General features: G+C 35.6%; 1 protein-coding gene across 19 annotated transcripts in view; it reads left to right on the plus strand.

Moving 5' to 3' along the window:
* The window catches only part of LOC123562381 (myosin heavy chain, non-muscle-like), a 108,077-nt gene that overhangs the window by 49,340 nt on the left and 40,170 nt on the right, over positions 1–18,567 (plus strand). For 15 of the 19 annotated variants that reach the window (XM_053537269.1, XM_053537252.1, XM_053537256.1 and 12 more), the window contains 14 exons: positions 128–242; positions 797–814; positions 3,149–3,330; positions 3,660–3,851; positions 4,440–4,600; positions 9,104–9,212; positions 9,988–10,191; positions 10,964–11,112; positions 11,792–12,062; positions 12,424–12,572; positions 13,496–13,640; positions 14,407–14,619; positions 15,199–15,510; positions 16,123–16,275. In XM_053537269.1, coding sequence (XP_053393244.1) covers positions 128–242; positions 797–814; positions 3,149–3,330; positions 3,660–3,851; positions 4,440–4,600; positions 9,104–9,212; positions 9,988–10,191; positions 10,964–11,112; positions 11,792–12,062; positions 12,424–12,572; positions 13,496–13,640; positions 14,407–14,619; positions 15,199–15,510; positions 16,123–16,275 — 2,373 coding nt within the window. The remainder of the gene's footprint in view (positions 1–127; positions 243–796; positions 815–3,148; positions 3,331–3,659; positions 3,852–4,439; positions 4,601–9,103; positions 9,213–9,987; positions 10,192–10,963; positions 11,113–11,791; positions 12,063–12,423; positions 12,573–13,495; positions 13,641–14,406; positions 14,620–15,198; positions 15,511–16,122; positions 16,276–18,567) is intronic. The other 4 variants (XM_053537255.1, XM_053537265.1, XM_053537266.1 and 1 more) reach the window with 1 other exon arrangement.

An 18,567-nucleotide genomic window follows, 5' to 3' on the forward strand; every position in this document is an offset into this window, starting at 1 on the left:
GAAAATTGTAAAGCTTATGATGTAGAATTACAAGAGGTCTGCAGACCGACTGGTCATATTTGTTCTTGATGCTTTTATATGAAAAGAAGTTGTTCTTGTAAAAATGTGACTTATTTATATTATATAGGTGGACTACAGTGCTAACCAGTGGTTGATGAAGAACATGGATCCCCTGAATGAGAATGTTGTCTCCCTCCTACAAACCTCCTCAGATCCATTTGTTGCTGCAATCTGGAAAGATGGTTAGTTTCTGATTAAAAAAATGTATTGCATGGCATTTCTCACAGGATTACAGATGGTTACATAGGAATTGTAATTACCCAAGTGAAAATCGAAGGGGAATAGCCCTGAATTGTTGTATAAACTAAAGCCTTGCAATCATCAGAAGTGAACTAAAATCAAATAGGCTCTTTCCTAACAGTTGATCCTCGAGACGAAACAGGATATCTATATATTTGTAACTTCTCTGCTCTTGACATAACCCATTTGCACTTTCCTTATGATGTGTAAGCTCTTTGGCTTATAAGCTACACTGAGACCGTGGCAGAAACTGTTCCAGAATTGTTCAAAAGCAGACGAGGTTAATAATATTTCTGTTCAGTTTATTTTGCTGCAGACTTAATAACATTTCCTATTCATTGAAAGACTGTCGAAACTTCAATTGTCCAATATTTTTAAGAGGTTTTGAAATGGTCTTTACCTAGATATCAGATGTCAATGTATTCATCAGAAGTTAAAGAAACAAATCTGCATATTTGCTAAATTGACAGCTGAAATGTCAGCTTTAAAATTTTAGTTGCAATGGCTGTATTGTGTAGGTAGAGTTTTATCTTTATTTGTTCATGTTGCATATATGGCATGTTGTGGTCATTGCTCATGTTATTTACCATTTTCTGTGATAAATTGCATGGGTTTTTGCCCACTTAGCATGAAAATGAATGTTTTCCTTCTTTCGCTTGTATTATTTCTCTTGCACAAGCTACTTGTTAGACTTAGAAAAATGTAAGTTTCAGTTTCACTATCATTGTAATAGAAGTGACATAAGTTTGTCCTTTATTTATAATTATCATTTCTTGTTTATATTATCACATTGCTCAGTGTAACATATGCTCAGTATAACATGACGGTTTACTTGTTATTTCTTTAAGTGTAACAAATTAACTAAATATATAATGTTGTAATCTTCAAAGAAAATTCACAAGTGAATTTCTTGAAATACGCCTGTTGTGCCTTGTTATTTCCTAAATACTTCAACATAAGTTTCCTTTACTGCAGTCTGTCTGTCTGTCTGTACGTCGCGAAATCTTGTGTGACCAACTCCTCCCACACACAATTAGCCTGATTTGCTGCAAACTTTCACAGATGAACAAGAGATGAACATACAGGAAGGAACTTTTGCTGTTACTATTTTTACGGCATTTATGTTTCCTTTGGTAGTTTTGCTATATAGAATAAGAGAAAAATCTTGTGTGTCAAACTCCTTCTACACTATTAGCCTGATTTGCTTCAAAATTTCACAGATGAACAAGCTTGATGTGCAGATGACCTTAAAGAAAGGAACTTTTTTACCACGGTTATGGCTGTTTGATAGTTTTGCAATATAGAATATAGAGAAAAATCTTGTGTGTTCAACTCCTCAAAACACTATTGAAAGGATATATATATCACACATGAAGGACCTTGATGAGAAGATGACCATAAATAATGGACTTTTTTCTGTGGCTATTTTTTCTAGAATCGTGGCCCTTTCTTAATTTCACAAAATAGGCCATAGTGAAGAAATTTGGTGTGTTCAACTCAAACACTTTTTGAAAGAATGGATTCAGGGATGCTCAGATGCACAACCCTTTTCAATATAATTTGTTTCAAACTTTTAGTCAAACATCCTTCATATGAAGATGGTCTATACTAAAAACTTTTCTATTTAGAAGATGGCGCAGTATGTGGGGGCATCTGTGTCATACGGACACAATTCTAGTTAGTCGTGATTGTTTCTGTTCTTAACTCTACTGGTATGCCAAACTTACTGATACAAAAATATTTCTTCCTCTGGTTAAAAATGTGTTTGAATTCCAGAATGTTTTGTTGGAATGTTTTCTTTTTGTCTATGATCTAAAATATTCAACTTAAATTTATTTTTAATGTCTTTCTTGAATGTTCTGCTAGCCCATTTGAGCTTAGGGGGTAAGTATATGCATGTATACACTTCCACTTCAGCCATTATCACAAAGTGAGCTGACATACAAGATGCCATTATTATTGAATCTTGATTGAAAATTTATTTTTACCTTGACTGGACATTGCATTATAAACCTGATTTTGTAATTTTGTTTTTAGGTCTACTTAAAAAACAATGTTGGAATGGGCTTGGTTCTGTTTGCTTAATCCTTGTATAGGCCTGAAAAAATTTTGTTTAGGTTAACATCAGCAGCTTTAGATAAGTAGAGCCAGGTTATCCTAAACAAACAATTTCTTAGGCCTTACTTGTCCTGTTGTTTCTGATTTTATTTGCTTCTAATGTATGAGAACAGTTTTGCATTCATTTACATCTTACAGCAACTGACACGTAAAATCTTGCTTGAGCTAGGGTGTTTATCACAATTTTCAAGATTATATATGCCCTGAGGTAGGGTGCTTTGTTGCTCGGAACCTTCATTTATATCTTGATAATAACCCATTTATAAGCAATATGTTCATGTAACTCCTTAATGTTGACTTATGCAGACTGCTCCAACAAATCCTTTCACAAGTTACTACATACTTAAAATTGGGTTAAATTCATTCCATTTCATCTATACTTGGTGTATATGTCCTGAAATAAAGGTCTATCTACCACTAATAATTGATATCTATAGAGATAAGTTTGATTGTTTCTTTAACGTAGAGCAGATATAGCCAAAAGAGTGTTTGAATTACCTGTGAGTTCTATACCCAAACAAGACATAAGTTTTGTTTGATGATTTGATAGAAGACTATGTCTGAATTCATTTGTCCTCCTCAATGATTCATGTGGAGGTTAGCAGTTCCTCGTGAAGAACAGGTTTGGTCTGGCACAGAAGCCAGGAATGCTGGTTAGGTTGTCTGTTGTTATGCAACTGAAATACTGTTGAAAAATTATGCTTAACCCAAACAAATATTGTGTTTACAGCTGAGATTGTCGGTCTTGGAGCTGCTGATGGAGGAGACACAATGTTTGGGGCTCGTACCAGGAAGGGTATGTTCCGAACAGTGAGTCAGCTGTACAAGGAACAGCTTGCCAAGTTAATGGCCACCCTGAGAAACACTAATCCAAACTTTGTCAGATGTATCATTCCAAATCATGAAAAGAAAGTAAGTATATTGTACATGTATACAATTTCCCCTATCTCATATACAGAGAGTAGCATACGCCTTTAGTATCAAATAATGGAAAGTCACCATTTGACCTAAAATTGTGCCGTTTTGACTTTAAACCAGAAAAAAAATAGAGGAATAATAATAAGAATGATAATTAGATTGAGTGTCGTCAATAGAGTCTTTATGAACATAAAAGTGATTTTAAGAAGAAATATTGTCCAAATGATTTGTTACATTTTGATAGTAGTCTTCTGTCAGCTATCTGTCATATAAGGTTAAAAACTTGATCAAAATAATGATGTGTTTGAATATGTTTATTACAGGCTGGTAAGATAGACTCCCCACTGGTGCTAGAGCAACTAAGATGTAATGGTGTGCTGGAGGGTATCCGTATTTGCAGACAGGGCTTCCCGAACAGAATCCTCTTCCAGGAATTCAGGCAAAGATATGAGATCCTTACACCTAATGCTATACCTAGAGGATTCATGGATGGCAAGAAAGCTGTAGAAAAAATGGTAATAATGCCTTATTTAAAAACTGACACAAAAATAATGCCTGTTACTTATTCAATGGTTTAGCATTTTGAAGTTTTAGCAAAATTGATTCTTTGCTGTTTGGATTGCTTGATTAAAGTGCATCAGTGTTTATTTTGTTAAAAAAATGTTTAAAAACTACACTATCTGCCTTATACTGTTTTTCATATATTTATGATACAGTAAAACATCAATCGTTCCAGGTGGTAAGGTGATAAGCAAAACTGCTTAACTGCTTGTTTTATATATCTTAAGATTTCTAGTGATCAAAATAGAAAATATAAGCGAAATGACTAGGGACTACAAGAAACGCTTGACTGAACGCTGGTGCTTTAGATAATTGATGCTTGAGTGAGCAGTATTTCACTGTATTCTATTTTATAGGTTGATGGTCACTATTGTTTTGATGACACAGTTTGCTTGCAAGAAATGATAGCTTTGTAGAGTATCCTGGTGGAGTCAGTTCCTTTATTTTGCATTACTTTCTGATCTTGTTGTGGTAGAGTTTCCCTAATATTATTAACCAGTCTACAATACATGATGTAGTGAATACTTAAAATTATTTTCCAGATCAATGCCCTAGAACTTGACCCTAACCTGTATAGAGTAGGTCAGAGTAAAATATTCTTCCGTGCCGGAGTGTTGGCTCATTTGGAGGAAGAGAGAGATCTCAAGTTGACAGACATCATCGTTACGTTCCAGGCGTTGTGTAGAGGCATGCTTGCTAGAAGGTATGTAAAAACAGACAGGAAAGTGTTACTTAAAACTTTATCTGCTGGATATGCTGTCCATTGGTTAGATTTGGAAAGACCGTATTTAAATGTAGGCCCACATGGTAAGCTCTGTAGAAAAAGCAGAGACTTATTCTTGAGGTTGTGTGTTAAAATTAGGAGGCAAACAAAATGATGTACTAGACACTGGACAAAAGGCAGTATTTGTCTGAAGTTATTTAGTCTCCACATATGATTAACTGTTGCTTGTTCAGTATAATCTGGTATTGATACAGACACTTGGACCATTGAGGAGATTAACTGGAACACTTCTGAAGACAATTATTACATACCTTACTATAAATAGTAACAAAACTACATAGGACAAAATCTTGTAACCCAGGCCATAAATGGAAGTGGGCATTATAATTCGGTAATGGCCTGCTGTGGATGAATGGCATCATTGTCACATCATTTTTACCCTGTGCTGTTGCGATAAAAGTTTGTTAACGTCAGTATGATTTACTTATTTCAAGCAGTCTGGTAGTTGTTGTTATACCCCCACCTAACATGTTTGAGGGGGGTATATAGGAGTCAGTTTTGTCGCGTCCCGTCCCGTCCCGTCCCGTCCCGAAATCTATTATCTTAGTTATTACCAAATGGATTTGATTCAAACTTAAAATACATGTTCCACCTTATCACCCACATCATGTGACACAAGGTACATAACTCTTGACACCAAGTTTTCATGAATTATGTCCCCTTTTACTTAGAATTTAAGGTTAATTTTGTTGTATTTTCACTATATCTCAGTTATTACTAAATGGATTTGATTCTAACTTAAAATAGATGTTCCACCTCATCACCCACATCATGTGACACAAGGTGCATAACTCTGACACCATTTTTTTATGAATTATGCCCCTTTTTACTTAGAATTTAAGGTTGATTTTGATGTATTTTCACTATATCTCAGTTACTACTGAATGGATTTGATTCAAACTTAAAATAGATGTTCCACCTCATCACCCACATCATGTGCCCACATCATGTGACACAAGGTGCATAACTCTGACACCAAGTTTTCATGAATTATGTCCCTTTTTACTTAGAATTTAAGGTTAATTTTGTTGTATTTTCACTATATCTCAGTTATTACTAAATGGATTTGATTAAAACTTAAAATAGTTGTTCCACCTCATCACCCAGATGATGTGACATAAGGTGCTTAACTCTGACATAATTTTTTTATGAATTATGTCCCCTTTTACTTTAAATTTAAGGTTGATTTTGATGTATTTTCACTATATCTCAATTATTACAAAATGGATTTGATTCAAACTAAAAATAGATGTTCCACCTCATCACCCACATCATGTGACACAAGGTGCATAACTCTGACACCAATTTTTCATGAATTATGTCCCTTTTTACTTAGAATTTAAGGTTAATTTTGATGTATTTTCACTATATCTCAGTTACTACTGAATGGATTTGATTCAGACTTAAAATAGATGTTCCACCTCATCACCCACATCATGTGACACAAGGTGCATAACTCTGACACCAATTTTTCATGAATTATGCCCCTTTTTACTTAGAATTTAAGGTTAATTTTGATGTATTTTCACTATATCTCAGTTACTACTGAATGGATTTGATTCAGACTTAAAATAGATGTTCCACCTCATCACCCACATCATGTGACACAAGGTGCATAACTCTGACACTAATTTTTCTTGAATTGTGTCCCCTTTTACTTAGAATTTAAGGTTAATTTTGATGTATTTTCACTATATCTCAGTTACTACTGAATGGATTTGATTCAGACTTAAAATAGATGTTCCACCTCATCACCCACATCATGTGACACAAGGTGCATAACTCTGACACTAATTTTTCTTGAATTGTGTCCCCTTTTACCTAGAATTTAAGGTTAATTTTGATGTATTTTCACTATATCTCATTCTGATTGGCTTAGAGCCAAAGGGAAGTAACCTTTTTTAGCTCACCTGTCACAAAGTGACAAGGTGAGCTTTTGTGATCGCGTGGCGTCCGTCGTCCGTGCGTCAGTGCGTGCGTGCGTGCGTGCGTGCGTGCGTAAACTTTTGCTTGTGACCACTCTAGAGGTCACATTTTTCACGGGATCTTTATGAAAGTTGGTCAGAATGTTCATCTTGATGATATCTAGGTCAAGTTCGAAACTGGGTCACGTGCGATCAAAAACTAGGTCAGTAGATCTAAAAATAGAAAAACCTTGTGACCTCTCTAGAGGCCATATTTTTCAAGAGATCTTCATGAAAATTTGTCAGAATGTTCACCTTGATGATATCTAGGTCAAGTTCGAAACTGGATCACGTGGGATCAAAAACTAGGTCAGTAGGTCTAAAAATAGAAAAACCTTGTGACCTCTCTAGAGGCCATATTTCTTAATGGATCTTCATGAAAATTGGTCAGAACGTTCACCTTGATGATATCTAGGTCAAGTTCGAAACTGGATCACGTGGGGTCAAAAACTAGGTCAGTAGATCTAAAAATAGAAAAACCTTGTGACCTCTCTAGGGGCCATATTTTTCATAAGATCTTGATGAAAATTGGTCAGAATGTTCAACTTGATGATATCTAGGTCAAGTTCGAAACTTGGTCACGTGGGGTCAAAAACTAGGTCAGTAGGTCTAAAAATAGAAAAACCTTGTGACCTCTCTAGAGGCCATATTTCTCAATGGATCTTCATGAAAATTGGTCAGAATGTTCACCTTGATGATATCTAGGTCAAGTTAGAAACTGGGTCACGTGGGGTCAAAAACTAGGTCAGTAGATCTAAAAATAGAAAAACATTGTGACCTCTCTAGAGGCCATATTTTTCATGAGATCTTCATGAAAATTGGTCAGAATGTTTACCTTGATGATATCTAGGTCAATTTCGAAACTGGGTCACGTGGGGTCAAAAACTAGGTCAGTAGGTCTAAAAATAGAAAAACCTTGTGACCTCTCTAGAGGCCATATTTCTCAATGGATCTTCATGAAAATTGGTCAGAATGTTCACCTTGATGATATCTAGGTCTAGTTTGAAACTGGGTCACGTGCGGTCAAAAACTAGGTCAGTAGGTCTGAAAATAGAAAAACTTTGTGACCTCTCTAGAGGCCATATTTTTCATATGATCTTTATGAAAATTGGTCAGAATGTTCACCTTGATGATACCTAGGTCAGGTTCGAAACTTGGTCACGTGCGGTCAATAACAAGGTCAGTAGATCTAAAAATAGAAAAACCTTGTGACCTCTCTAGAGGCCATATTTTTCAAGAGATCTTGATGAAGATTGGTCAGAATGTTCATCTTGATGATATCTAGGTCAAATTCAAAACTGGGTCACGTGCGGTCAAAAACTAGGTCAGTAGGTCTAAAAATAGAAAATTCTTGTGATGTCTCTAGAGGCCATATTTCTCACTGGATCTTCATGAAAGTTGGTGCGAATGTTCAGCTTGATGATATCTAGGTCAAGTTCATAACTGGGACATGTGCGGTCAAAAACTAGGTCAGTAGGTCGAAAAATAGAAAAACCTTGTGACCTCTCTAGAGGCCATATTTTTCACGAGATCTTCATGAAAATTAGTGAGAATGTTCACATTGATGATATCTAGGTCAAGTTTAAAAGTGGGTCACGTGCCTTGAAAAACTAGGTCATTAGGTCAGATAATAGAAAAACCTTGTGACCTCTCTAGAGGTCAATTTATTTTTTCAATGGATCTTCATGAAAATTGGTCAGAATTTTTTATCTCGATGATATCTAGGTCACATATGCTCAAAAACTAGGTCACTTTGTCAAATAATAGAAATAACGACGTCATACTCGGTTCAACACTGGGTCATGTGGGGATAGGTGAGCGATTCAGGACCATCATGGTCCTCTTGTTTAACTTTTGTACTGAGTTTCTTCCCCTTAAATTCCAGGAATTAGTCTATTTTTAGAAATCCTATTTTTAGATTTTCAATATTTTAGGTATTTTTCTAACTTTTTTATTATAAGTCCTATGTAAAAAGTAAAAACATTTTTCTGTGGTAACATGGGTCGGTAAGACACTTTTTTAAATTCACTTTTAGTGTATCTCTAATATTAGAGATTTAATATATTTACTAGTATTACTTTACTAGTATTATACTAGTATTACTTATATGTGGAAGCCCAGGATGAAGTACTCCAAAGTATTTTTAAGATTTCTTATGGTTGCCATTCTTCTGTGACAAGACCGTATGGTGGGGGTATGAGTCACTCCTGTGACAGTTCTAGTTTTATTTAGATGTGTAATAAACAGCTCATTTATGATAATGACGTTCGTTAAGATTAATGGTTGCTAGCACTCGTAAACCTATGTTGGCACTCGGGCTATGCCCTCTTGCAATATAGGTTTATTGGTGCAAATAACCACTTCTGTCCCGCTATTGCCATTTATTAATAAGTATATATTATAAACCCCCTAGAGTACTTTGATATGTCTTGTAATCAGTCAAATATTTTCTTGGTAGGGCTTTCTATCGTCGCACACAACAGCAGAGTGCAATCCGAGTTATACAGAGGAATTGTGCAGCATATCTCAAATTGCGAAACTGGTCATGGTGGAGATTGTTCACAAAGGTATGATTTCATATAGAAATATTCCACTGGATTTACATGCAGATGGGAATATCTGACTCTCAGATAACTGTTAATGTATTTAGCAGTGACGAGGCCCTGCAAAGTTAGCACCAAAACTTTTCACCATGTAATAGAAATTAAGTAAAACAAGTTCTTAAAACACTTATAGTAGCCTTTAAATCTAAGCGTTCTTCATAAATGTAGTTAATTACCATGTTATTCGCAGCATAAGAATTGTTGAGTTTTGCCGGCACATATAAAAACACTAGAAAGTCCCATCTGGTATGCTAGAATTAATTAATCAAATTGTCTGTAATAGAAATCCTAATGTCAGCTCTTGACAGCCGTCTCAATTTCACTGTTGCAAGCGTGTAAGCCCCAATGCAATTCTTAAATGAGACATGATTACATGTGAAACTGACCTTGTGTAATGTTTTTTCTGTTGAAACTTGTATGCCTGTTAGCTATGTTAGGAAGGCAGATTGTAAAACTGCTATTCCAAAGGATACAAGTTTGATACCTTGCTGAGGCGGATGTTCTGTGTGTCATTTGGTAAAAAATATAAGACATTCAGTTTCAGTGCTGATTCATACAGGGAAATCGTCCATTAGTTTTACAGTTTAGACTAGGGTGAAATCCTGTTGCACTGGTAATGTAATGGACTGTCATAACATGCGCAGTAGCAGATGAAGGAATGGATTGTTAAATTGCAGGAAAAAAGTAAAGTTGCTATTGTAGATGATCATTTATATGCCTGAAGAAATTATGATTACAGGTGAAACCTCTGCTGCAAGTGACTGGCCAGGAGGAAAAAGTTCATACATTGGAGAATGAGATGATGAAGTTCAAGGATAGTTACGAGAGACAAAAACAGGAGACAGAGGAAATGGAACGTAAATATGCTCAGATCATTGAGGAAAAATCAATCCTTGCAGAACAACTTCAGGCTGAGACAGAAATGTGTGCAGAGGCTGAGGAGGTATGGTGACCAGTAAAACTATACAAAAAACCTGAATTAAATAATGTCACTAATAGAAAACATAGCTTAATTGTCATCACTTGATCGTTGGTGTTGGTTAAGATTTTTGTTTAGGTCAACTGTAAAGAGTTATAGATTTGAAACTTTGCACACTTGCTTGTCATCATTAGATTAGATAGTAGGCAAAAAAAACACCAAACTAGCTCTTAAGTTGCATTTTGTCAGAAATATGGCCCATTTAGTATTTAGAAAATCGGAAGTTCTGGTTAAAAGTTTTGTTTAGGTGCACATTTCTTAAATACTATAAGAGGTATAGCTTTGAAAATTCACAGACCTATTTATCATCATACGTTGAGTACATCGGTCAATGACCAAAATTCTCATTTGAATTTTTTCAGAATTATATCCCTTTTTGTACTTGATTATTTGAATTTCTTTTTGTTCAGGTCCACTTCACTAATGCTGTAAGAGCAATAGCAATTTTGCAAATATTTATTATCAGTGAGATCCTCGGCCAAAAATCATAACTCTGTCTGACCTGCAGTTTGCTAGAATTATGGCCCTTGGTGTACTTAGAAAATGGAATCGTGTGGTTTAATTCTTTGTTAAGGTTCTCTTTCTCTGAATACTTTAAAAGGTATAGATTTGAAACATTGAACACTTGTTATTATCACTAGATTTGTAAGAAGGTCAAGAACCATAACTCTCTCTTTTTCAGAATTATGACCCTTTTTAACTTAGAAAGTATTACAGTAAATGTTTCTTATTTCAGTCTCGACTACGTCTGTCACAGAAGAAGGAGGAGTTAGAAGACATTTTGCATGACATCGAGTTACGTATGGAGGAAGAAGAGGAAAAGGTCGCTGCCATGCATGATGAAAGGAAAAAATTCACTCAAACTATACAAGATTTAGAAGAACAGTAAGTTATTGAAAGTCTTTGATTCCAGTTTGAAAGAAAACCTTTCATTTTAATATGGGTGTGTGGAATGAATTCACAAGAAAGCTTTAAAAAAAAAATGCATGACCAAAGTACGTTGTATTTTATCATATCATTAAAGCTGTCATTCAAAAAATGTTAATCAGTCAAAATTTTATTAATCATTACAAAAAAGCCTGGTCATCAGTTAATCATAATTGAAATAAAATATATTGATTATGGTTGAATTACTCCAAACATCTAACTTTCTAGATTTTTGTTGTTGAAATAATTACTGTATTCTGCAGACTTTGAACATGACAGGACTGGTCAAGTTTTCACAATTTATCTGCTTAGAAATCATTTTGCATGTACATAACTAAATCTGGCAATATTATCAGTGTAACAGCAACATAACTCTAGGTTTACTTTATTTTTGAACATTTTTAGGACGTTGAAATTTGTCAACAGTCTCATCATAAACCATTTATTTAGGATTTGCCAGCACAGTGATTATCAGCATGTCTGAAAAGTACATGAAAAATTAACCATTTTCCCTGACAGAAAATGTAACATCAGAAAAATGCGCATTGTCCAATTCAACCAGTGCTTTGTTGAAGTGAGCCATTTACTAGCATCGACAGTTTATTCTGATTAAAAAATTGTTCTTGTGTTTTTTCAGACTTGAGGAAGAAGAATCAGTTAGGCAGAGATTACAACTTGAAAAAGTCTCGGTAGATGCCAAACTAAAGAAGTACGAAGAGGACATTGCAATTCAGGATGATGCTAATCAAAAACTAAATAAGGAAAAGAGAAGTTTAGAAGAGAGACTGAACGAAGTTAGCTCATCTCTTGTCGAGGAGGAAGAAAAGAGTAAACAATTAACAAAATTGAAAAACAAATATGAATCTATCATAGCTGACTTAGAGGAAAGACTACGCAAAGAGCAGCAAGTAAGTTGTTGCCAGGATAATATTCCTGTTGTAAAAGCTATCTTAGAGTTTATTCAGCTGATTTGTTTGTTTGCTTATGTTGCAGAATTAAACATTGAAATAGGGAATGTTATTACATCTGTACTTTAAAAAAAAGAAAAAGAAATAAGGTTTTTATTGAATACAGAAGAAGACGAAGGTTTCCTTAAGAGGTGATGACTTCAAGTTTTTCTGTTGGAAAGCATTGTAAACTGTCGGGTTTGGCAAGAGGAAATTTAAGCATGCTGCCTTTTTTTCAGATAGGAAAATTAATCTGTTTCCTTTAAGCCTGCGTTTTAAGGCACTTTTTAATGACATGAACAAGAACTTGTTGAAATTTTAGGCAAGGCAAGAGTTGGAGAAGATAAAGCGACGTCTTGATTCAGAGATCGCTGATCTTAAGGAACAGCTAAATGAGAAGAGACAACAAGTTGAAGAATTACAGTCTCAACTAGCTCGAAGGGAGGAGGAAATACAAGGAGCACTACAGAGGTAAGCAGAGGGATAAAAATAGGTTGATATGAAGAGGGGAAATTACAGTGATTAATTGAATGGGCAGCAATGTAGAGGGGGCGTAGGGGAATGTGGGTATTGCAGACTTAGCATGAATGGGGAAAAAATGAGGCAGCCGTTTAAGTGAGCTGGAAGTAAGAAATATATGAGGCTTAATAAAGGTATGAAAACAGCAAAGTGAAGTATGTCTGTAAGAAAACAATGTTTTGGTTTTCGTTATTATTTCTGGAAGGTTTTTCACATGTTAATCACAAAGAGCACTTGCCCAGTTGGTTTGGTTAAGTGTCAGTCACCCAAGCCTGTGGAAATTTACACCCTTGCATCAAATGTTTTTCCGAGTATTTCTGAATACATTTTGATGAACTTTGGAAAAGTTATTTCACAAAAAATATTCTTCTGTATCTTCTAAATCTCTGGGTTAGTATACACCTGAAATTCAATTGGCACATTGATTTTAGTATTTTCCTGTAAATTGGTTGGCTATGCATAGACTGTGTCACTTGACAATTTTTTTGAAGATGTTACATCAGATACATGTAAGCCAGTCCAGACATTGAAATATTTTATCAGAGGTAATGTTATTATGATCACAGTTCTATTTCCTGCTCTGTCAAAAAATTGTTGAAAAGTTTTATAAATATGTTATTCCATAGGGGTAAAAGGACAAGTGATATTAATAGAGGGTGAGTTGATTTTACTGACTGCTTAGTCCTTCAAGGCAAGTAAAGAAAAATGTTTTCCATCCGTAGATGGGCATTGGATGCACAAGATTAAGGTGATTGATATAGATTTTATAGAAAAAAGTGAGAGTACCATTGACATTGCAGATAAGCAATTTAGCTGGATGTCCTAAAAAAAGGTTTTGAAAATTAGTTTTTAAAAAAGCATGTCATTGATAACAGAGTTGATGAGGAAGGTGTGGCCAAGTTTACCATACAGAAACAAATGAGAGAAATGTCAAATCAGATACAAGAACTGGCTGAGGACCTAGATACAGAGAGAGATGCTAGACAAAAAGCGGAGAAACAGAAGAAAGATCTGAATGAGGTATATAAAATAATTGGACTGGTAGATGGCTTTCTGAGGGAAAAAAAGCAATATTATGCCCCCTGCATTTACTGATGCAGGAGGCATACGTGATAGTCCTGTCCGTCCGTTCGTTCGTCCGTCTGTACGAGGTTAACCAAATGGGACCGTTTCGTCTAGCATCAATACCCCTTACTAGAATGACTTGATACTAATGCAGATGTAGCCTGTGACCATTTCTCATCTTCAGACATCACCTGACCTCAGTTTGACCTTGACCTCATTTTGGACTTAGGTTGCTTTATATGGGCCATCTCTTGGTTAACTAAATGGGACCGTTTCGTCTAGCATCAATACCGCTTACAAGAATGAATTGATAGTAATACAGATGTACCCTGTGACCATTCCTCATCTTCAAACATCACCTGACCTCAGTTTGACCTTGACCTCGTTTTGGACTTGGGTTGCTTTTTATCGACAAGGATGCCACCGGGAAGGATGCCACTGTGGGCATTAAGTGTTTATTGAATGCTGCTCCTTGTTTATCATTGTAATTAGTGTGTTTTATACACACATTGAAAATGAAAATTGATCTATTTGTTCATGCCTAACTTATTCATCAAGTTTTCCTTCATTGAGAAATATTCTAAACATGTATCCTGTTAAATGCAGCTTCTTTTAATAAGAGAAATCAAGGTATGTGAGATTCAAACAATGAACAAACCAAATGTGAAACATGTGCCATTGTATTAACACACCAGTATTGTACTTGTTTTTTTCTCTCCAGGAACTTGAGGCTCTGAAAACGGAGCTTGAGGATTCCCTTGATACAACTGCCGCTGTCCAGGATCTGAGAGTGAAGCGTGAAGATGAACTGAAGGACCTCAAAGGCACCATAGAAAAGAACCAGAAAACTTACGAAACTCAGGTCGCAGATATGCGTAGTAAACATCAACAACAGATGGAACAGTTTAATGAAGAACTAGAAAATGTTAGAAAGGTAAGTAATGTTTTATTTTCATGTGAATTACTCTCCTGTACAGTAAGCTTTAATAATAGAGAGAGCACAAGGCAATGGTTCAAGAGTGTTTAGTGCAGTGAATGTTGTCTGTGATGATTTGACAGAAGACATTGTGTCTGAGGTAATTTGACCTCTGTCTCTAAGCCATTCGGAGAAGTTGTAAAGAACTTGCAGAGAACAGAAGTCAGATTTGATGAACTTAAACTATGTCTAACATGGTCATCTTAATTGGAGTCATTAAACACACCAGTGATATCTCCAGCTTCCTCAGATGTGCAGCATCTAGCAGCTCTTGTGCAGATTACCAGGTACTGGTGTAGTAAATTTTGTTGCAGTTGATAGATTCAACATACAGAATATGACCAGAGAATGGCATGGACAAGACTTAATTGTACAGATCAGATCGCACCCAGTGGTATTAATAAATGTCCTGTTCCATTGTTGACAGCCTAAGTATTATTTTTGTTGAACCTAATGTTGAAATGTTAATATGAACTATTTTGTTTGAATCTGTTTAATTATGTGTTCATTTTAATAAATGTTTTTTTTGTTTTTTAGACCAGGGCCCAGTTAGAAAAAACAAAAGGAACACTTGAGGCAGAGAACCAAGACCTAGCTAATGATCTCAAGCAAGTACAAATGGCAAAACAGGAATCCGAACGAAAGCGTAAACAAGCAGAAGCTGCTATTTCGGAATTGAATATCAAATTAGCAGAATTGGAAAGAATTAAAAGTGATCAAGGAGACAAAATATCAAAGAACACAACTGAGCTTGACTCTTTGTCAACACAGCTGGAGGCTGCTGACACTAAGAACATACAGCTTTCCCAGAAATTGTCCTCTCTAGAGGCCCAGCTTGCAGATGCACAGGTAAGCATGTGTTCAGATATGAACCATATAGATGAATAGATTTCACATGAATATGTATTTCGTGCTCAGCCATATGCTCATATTTATAATGGAAGAAGTCCTCAGTGAAAAAGGATTAAGTGAAACACTCAACATTTAAAAGTGTGTGAAATACTTCCATCAGTGTTTTTTTGTAATGTGCAGTTGATAAAGATATTTAGAAACATATACTGATTAACCAGTGTGTTGAAAATTTTTGGCCTGAAAGTCTTGCTTTTGTGTATACAATGCACCAAAAAATCAACTTCAAATAAAGCAAAAAAGATTGTTGATTTAATTTGGCCAGTTTTTAACTTACTTCAATTTCTCCAAAGTGTCAGTTTTTGTCATTCTTCCAACAAGTATGGAACCATTAACAGCCATGTGTGATCAACTGTTTATATTCTTTTAGCACACTGAAAAACAATTGTTACCAGTCAGGTTGGTGTGAAGTCTAGAGACTGTGGCTCTGAATAGCTTTATTTGCAAAGAACCTGCTTGTGGTTGTGGAGATGGGGATGTGAATATACCTGCTCTTGAATGGATATATTTGCCTGTCAAAGCTGTTGTATAAGTTATTCTGTACTGTTACAGGAAATGGTTCAAGAAGAAACACGTGGGAAGTTGGCAGCTCAGGCTAAACTACGACAAGAAAATGAAGAGAAGGAATTGCTGAAAGAGAAATTAGAAGAAGATGAAGATAGCAAACGTCTGTTGGAGAAACAGGTCCAGGATCTTCAACAGAAGGTATGATAATGCCACCATATTATCCCCTGACAAAAGTCGAAGGGATATAGTTTTGGCGTTGTCCGTTCGTCCGTCTTTCCGTCCGGAGCCATATCTAGGAAATGGTTGGGAATATTTATTTAAAACTTCATATATGTGTTCACCACTATGAGTTCTTGCGGCCCGTCAAGTTTTAGTCAGATTGCCCAAGTAACACCAGAGTTATGGCCCTTAGAAGTTTCTAGTGTTAACTATATAGGGTACTATAAATATGGCAATTTCTGCATCATAACTTTTGATATATTTCACCTAGAACTATGAAACTTCAACTTAGATCACCATAATGTGGTTGTGTACACACAATTTCGTTTGGATTTATTTGTAAATTAGAGTTATTGCCCTTTAATTGTATAAAAATCCACATATTTATACATAACAAACTTACCATTTGGTAGAATTTCATTAAATTTCTTTCATTCTTTTCCATGAACATTAATTGTAAACATGTGAAGTTGTGTACCCACACCTGGGCACCCTCTTACCTTGATCACACCCCCCCCCCCCCCCCCCCCCCCCCCCCCCCCAAAAAAAAAAAAAATTCATTATTTTACATTTTTTTCAGACAAACTTCATAAACATGTTCACCTCTATGAGATTATGGGGCCCATCTAGTTTCAGACAGATTGCCCAATTAACACCAGAGTTATGGCCCTTAGAAGTTTCTAGTGTTAACTATAATATAGGGTACTATAGATCTATGGATATGGCAGTTTTTATGAGCACTATAATGTGGTTGTGCACACACAGTTTTGTACGGATTTCTTTTGTAACTTCAGACTTATTGCCCTTTAATTGTCTAAAAATCCACTTATGCTCTAATTCGTTACTCTCAAACGAGCATAAATCATTTACACTCTTTGAACATACACTTTTAAAAACAACATAACACAAGATTGAATTAGGCTAGAGGGATCGTTAGCAAACCGTCCCAATCAACCGTTTCTTAACCCAACCAACAAAAAGATATACTGTCAGAATCCTTACTGTCAAAATATTACACATCTTCTCGTTCACCAACAAAATTTTTAATGAAATTTCTAATTAATAAAATATCTTTATAAAAACATATTTGTAAATTTCTGAAAAAGCCAAAGTCAGGTGTGCTGCGAGCGGGATACCTAACCCTACTCCGTCGTGGGAGGGGGAGGTATTTAATGAAGGGGTCCAAGGCTCAAGACCAGCGGCTCCTTCCGGCCTGCCTGACATATATACCCAATTTTGAAGCATAATAAAACGTTTTTGTAGTTCTGACGCAAAAAACATGACTGAAAATATAGGAGGAATTTTCCTGAAATATAAATTGATTTTTACATTACATATAATAATGTCTTTAGGCACAAAACAATGTACATGTATAATTGCATGTGAAAAACCAAACTTATTTCATGTGATGAAAAAAGAGTCCATAATATGTTTCACAATTGTTACACTTCCATTTAATCGCCTGCCGAACTGTAAATCTGAAATTAAAATTAAATACTGTGAGTCATGTGAAATGGTATGTCATAATAATTGTTGACATTTTTTTTTTTTTTTTTTTTTAACAAATAAACATTTTCGGAAATTTCACAACTTGACGGCTTGTCTAATAAACCTCGAATGGCAACTCTTACTACTACCGAAAAACTTGTGCATTTTTACAGCGTAATCATAAACCCGCTTATTTCCTAGGAGATTTCTAGTTACGGTGTATGCTCCCAATAATAAATACATATATTTGTACATAACAAACTTACCATTTGGCAGAATTTCATTAAATTTCTTTCATTCTTTTCTGTGAACATTTATTATAAACATGTGAAATTACGCACCCACACCTTGTCACCTACTTGCCTTGGTCACACTCCCTCCCCATCCCCCCCCCCCCCCCCCCCCCCCCCCCCCCGAAATTTTTTTTTTTTTTTTTTTTTTTTTTCATTTATTTTAGATTTTTTTCAAACCTTCCATGATTATTTATCAACATGCAAGTTGTACCATTTCCCCACCTCATTCCTCCATACAGTCATGCCTACCACTGATCATGCATCCTCTGCCCCCCCCCCCCCCCCCCCCCCCCCCCCCCCCCAAAAAAAAAAAAATCACATATTTGTTCATAACAAACTTACCATTCGGCAGAATTTCATTTCTGTGAACATTTATTAGAAACATGTGAAGTTGCACACCTACACCTGGTCACCCACTTGCCTTGGTCACACCCCCTCCCCCTCCCAACCCCCCTTCACCCCCCAAAAAAAATAATGATTTTTTTTTTTT

The sequence above is a fragment of the Mercenaria mercenaria genome, chromosome 2 (assembly GCF_021730395.1).
Source record: "Mercenaria mercenaria strain notata chromosome 2, MADL_Memer_1, whole genome shotgun sequence".
Taxonomy (NCBI): domain Eukaryota; kingdom Metazoa; phylum Mollusca; class Bivalvia; order Venerida; family Veneridae; genus Mercenaria; species Mercenaria mercenaria.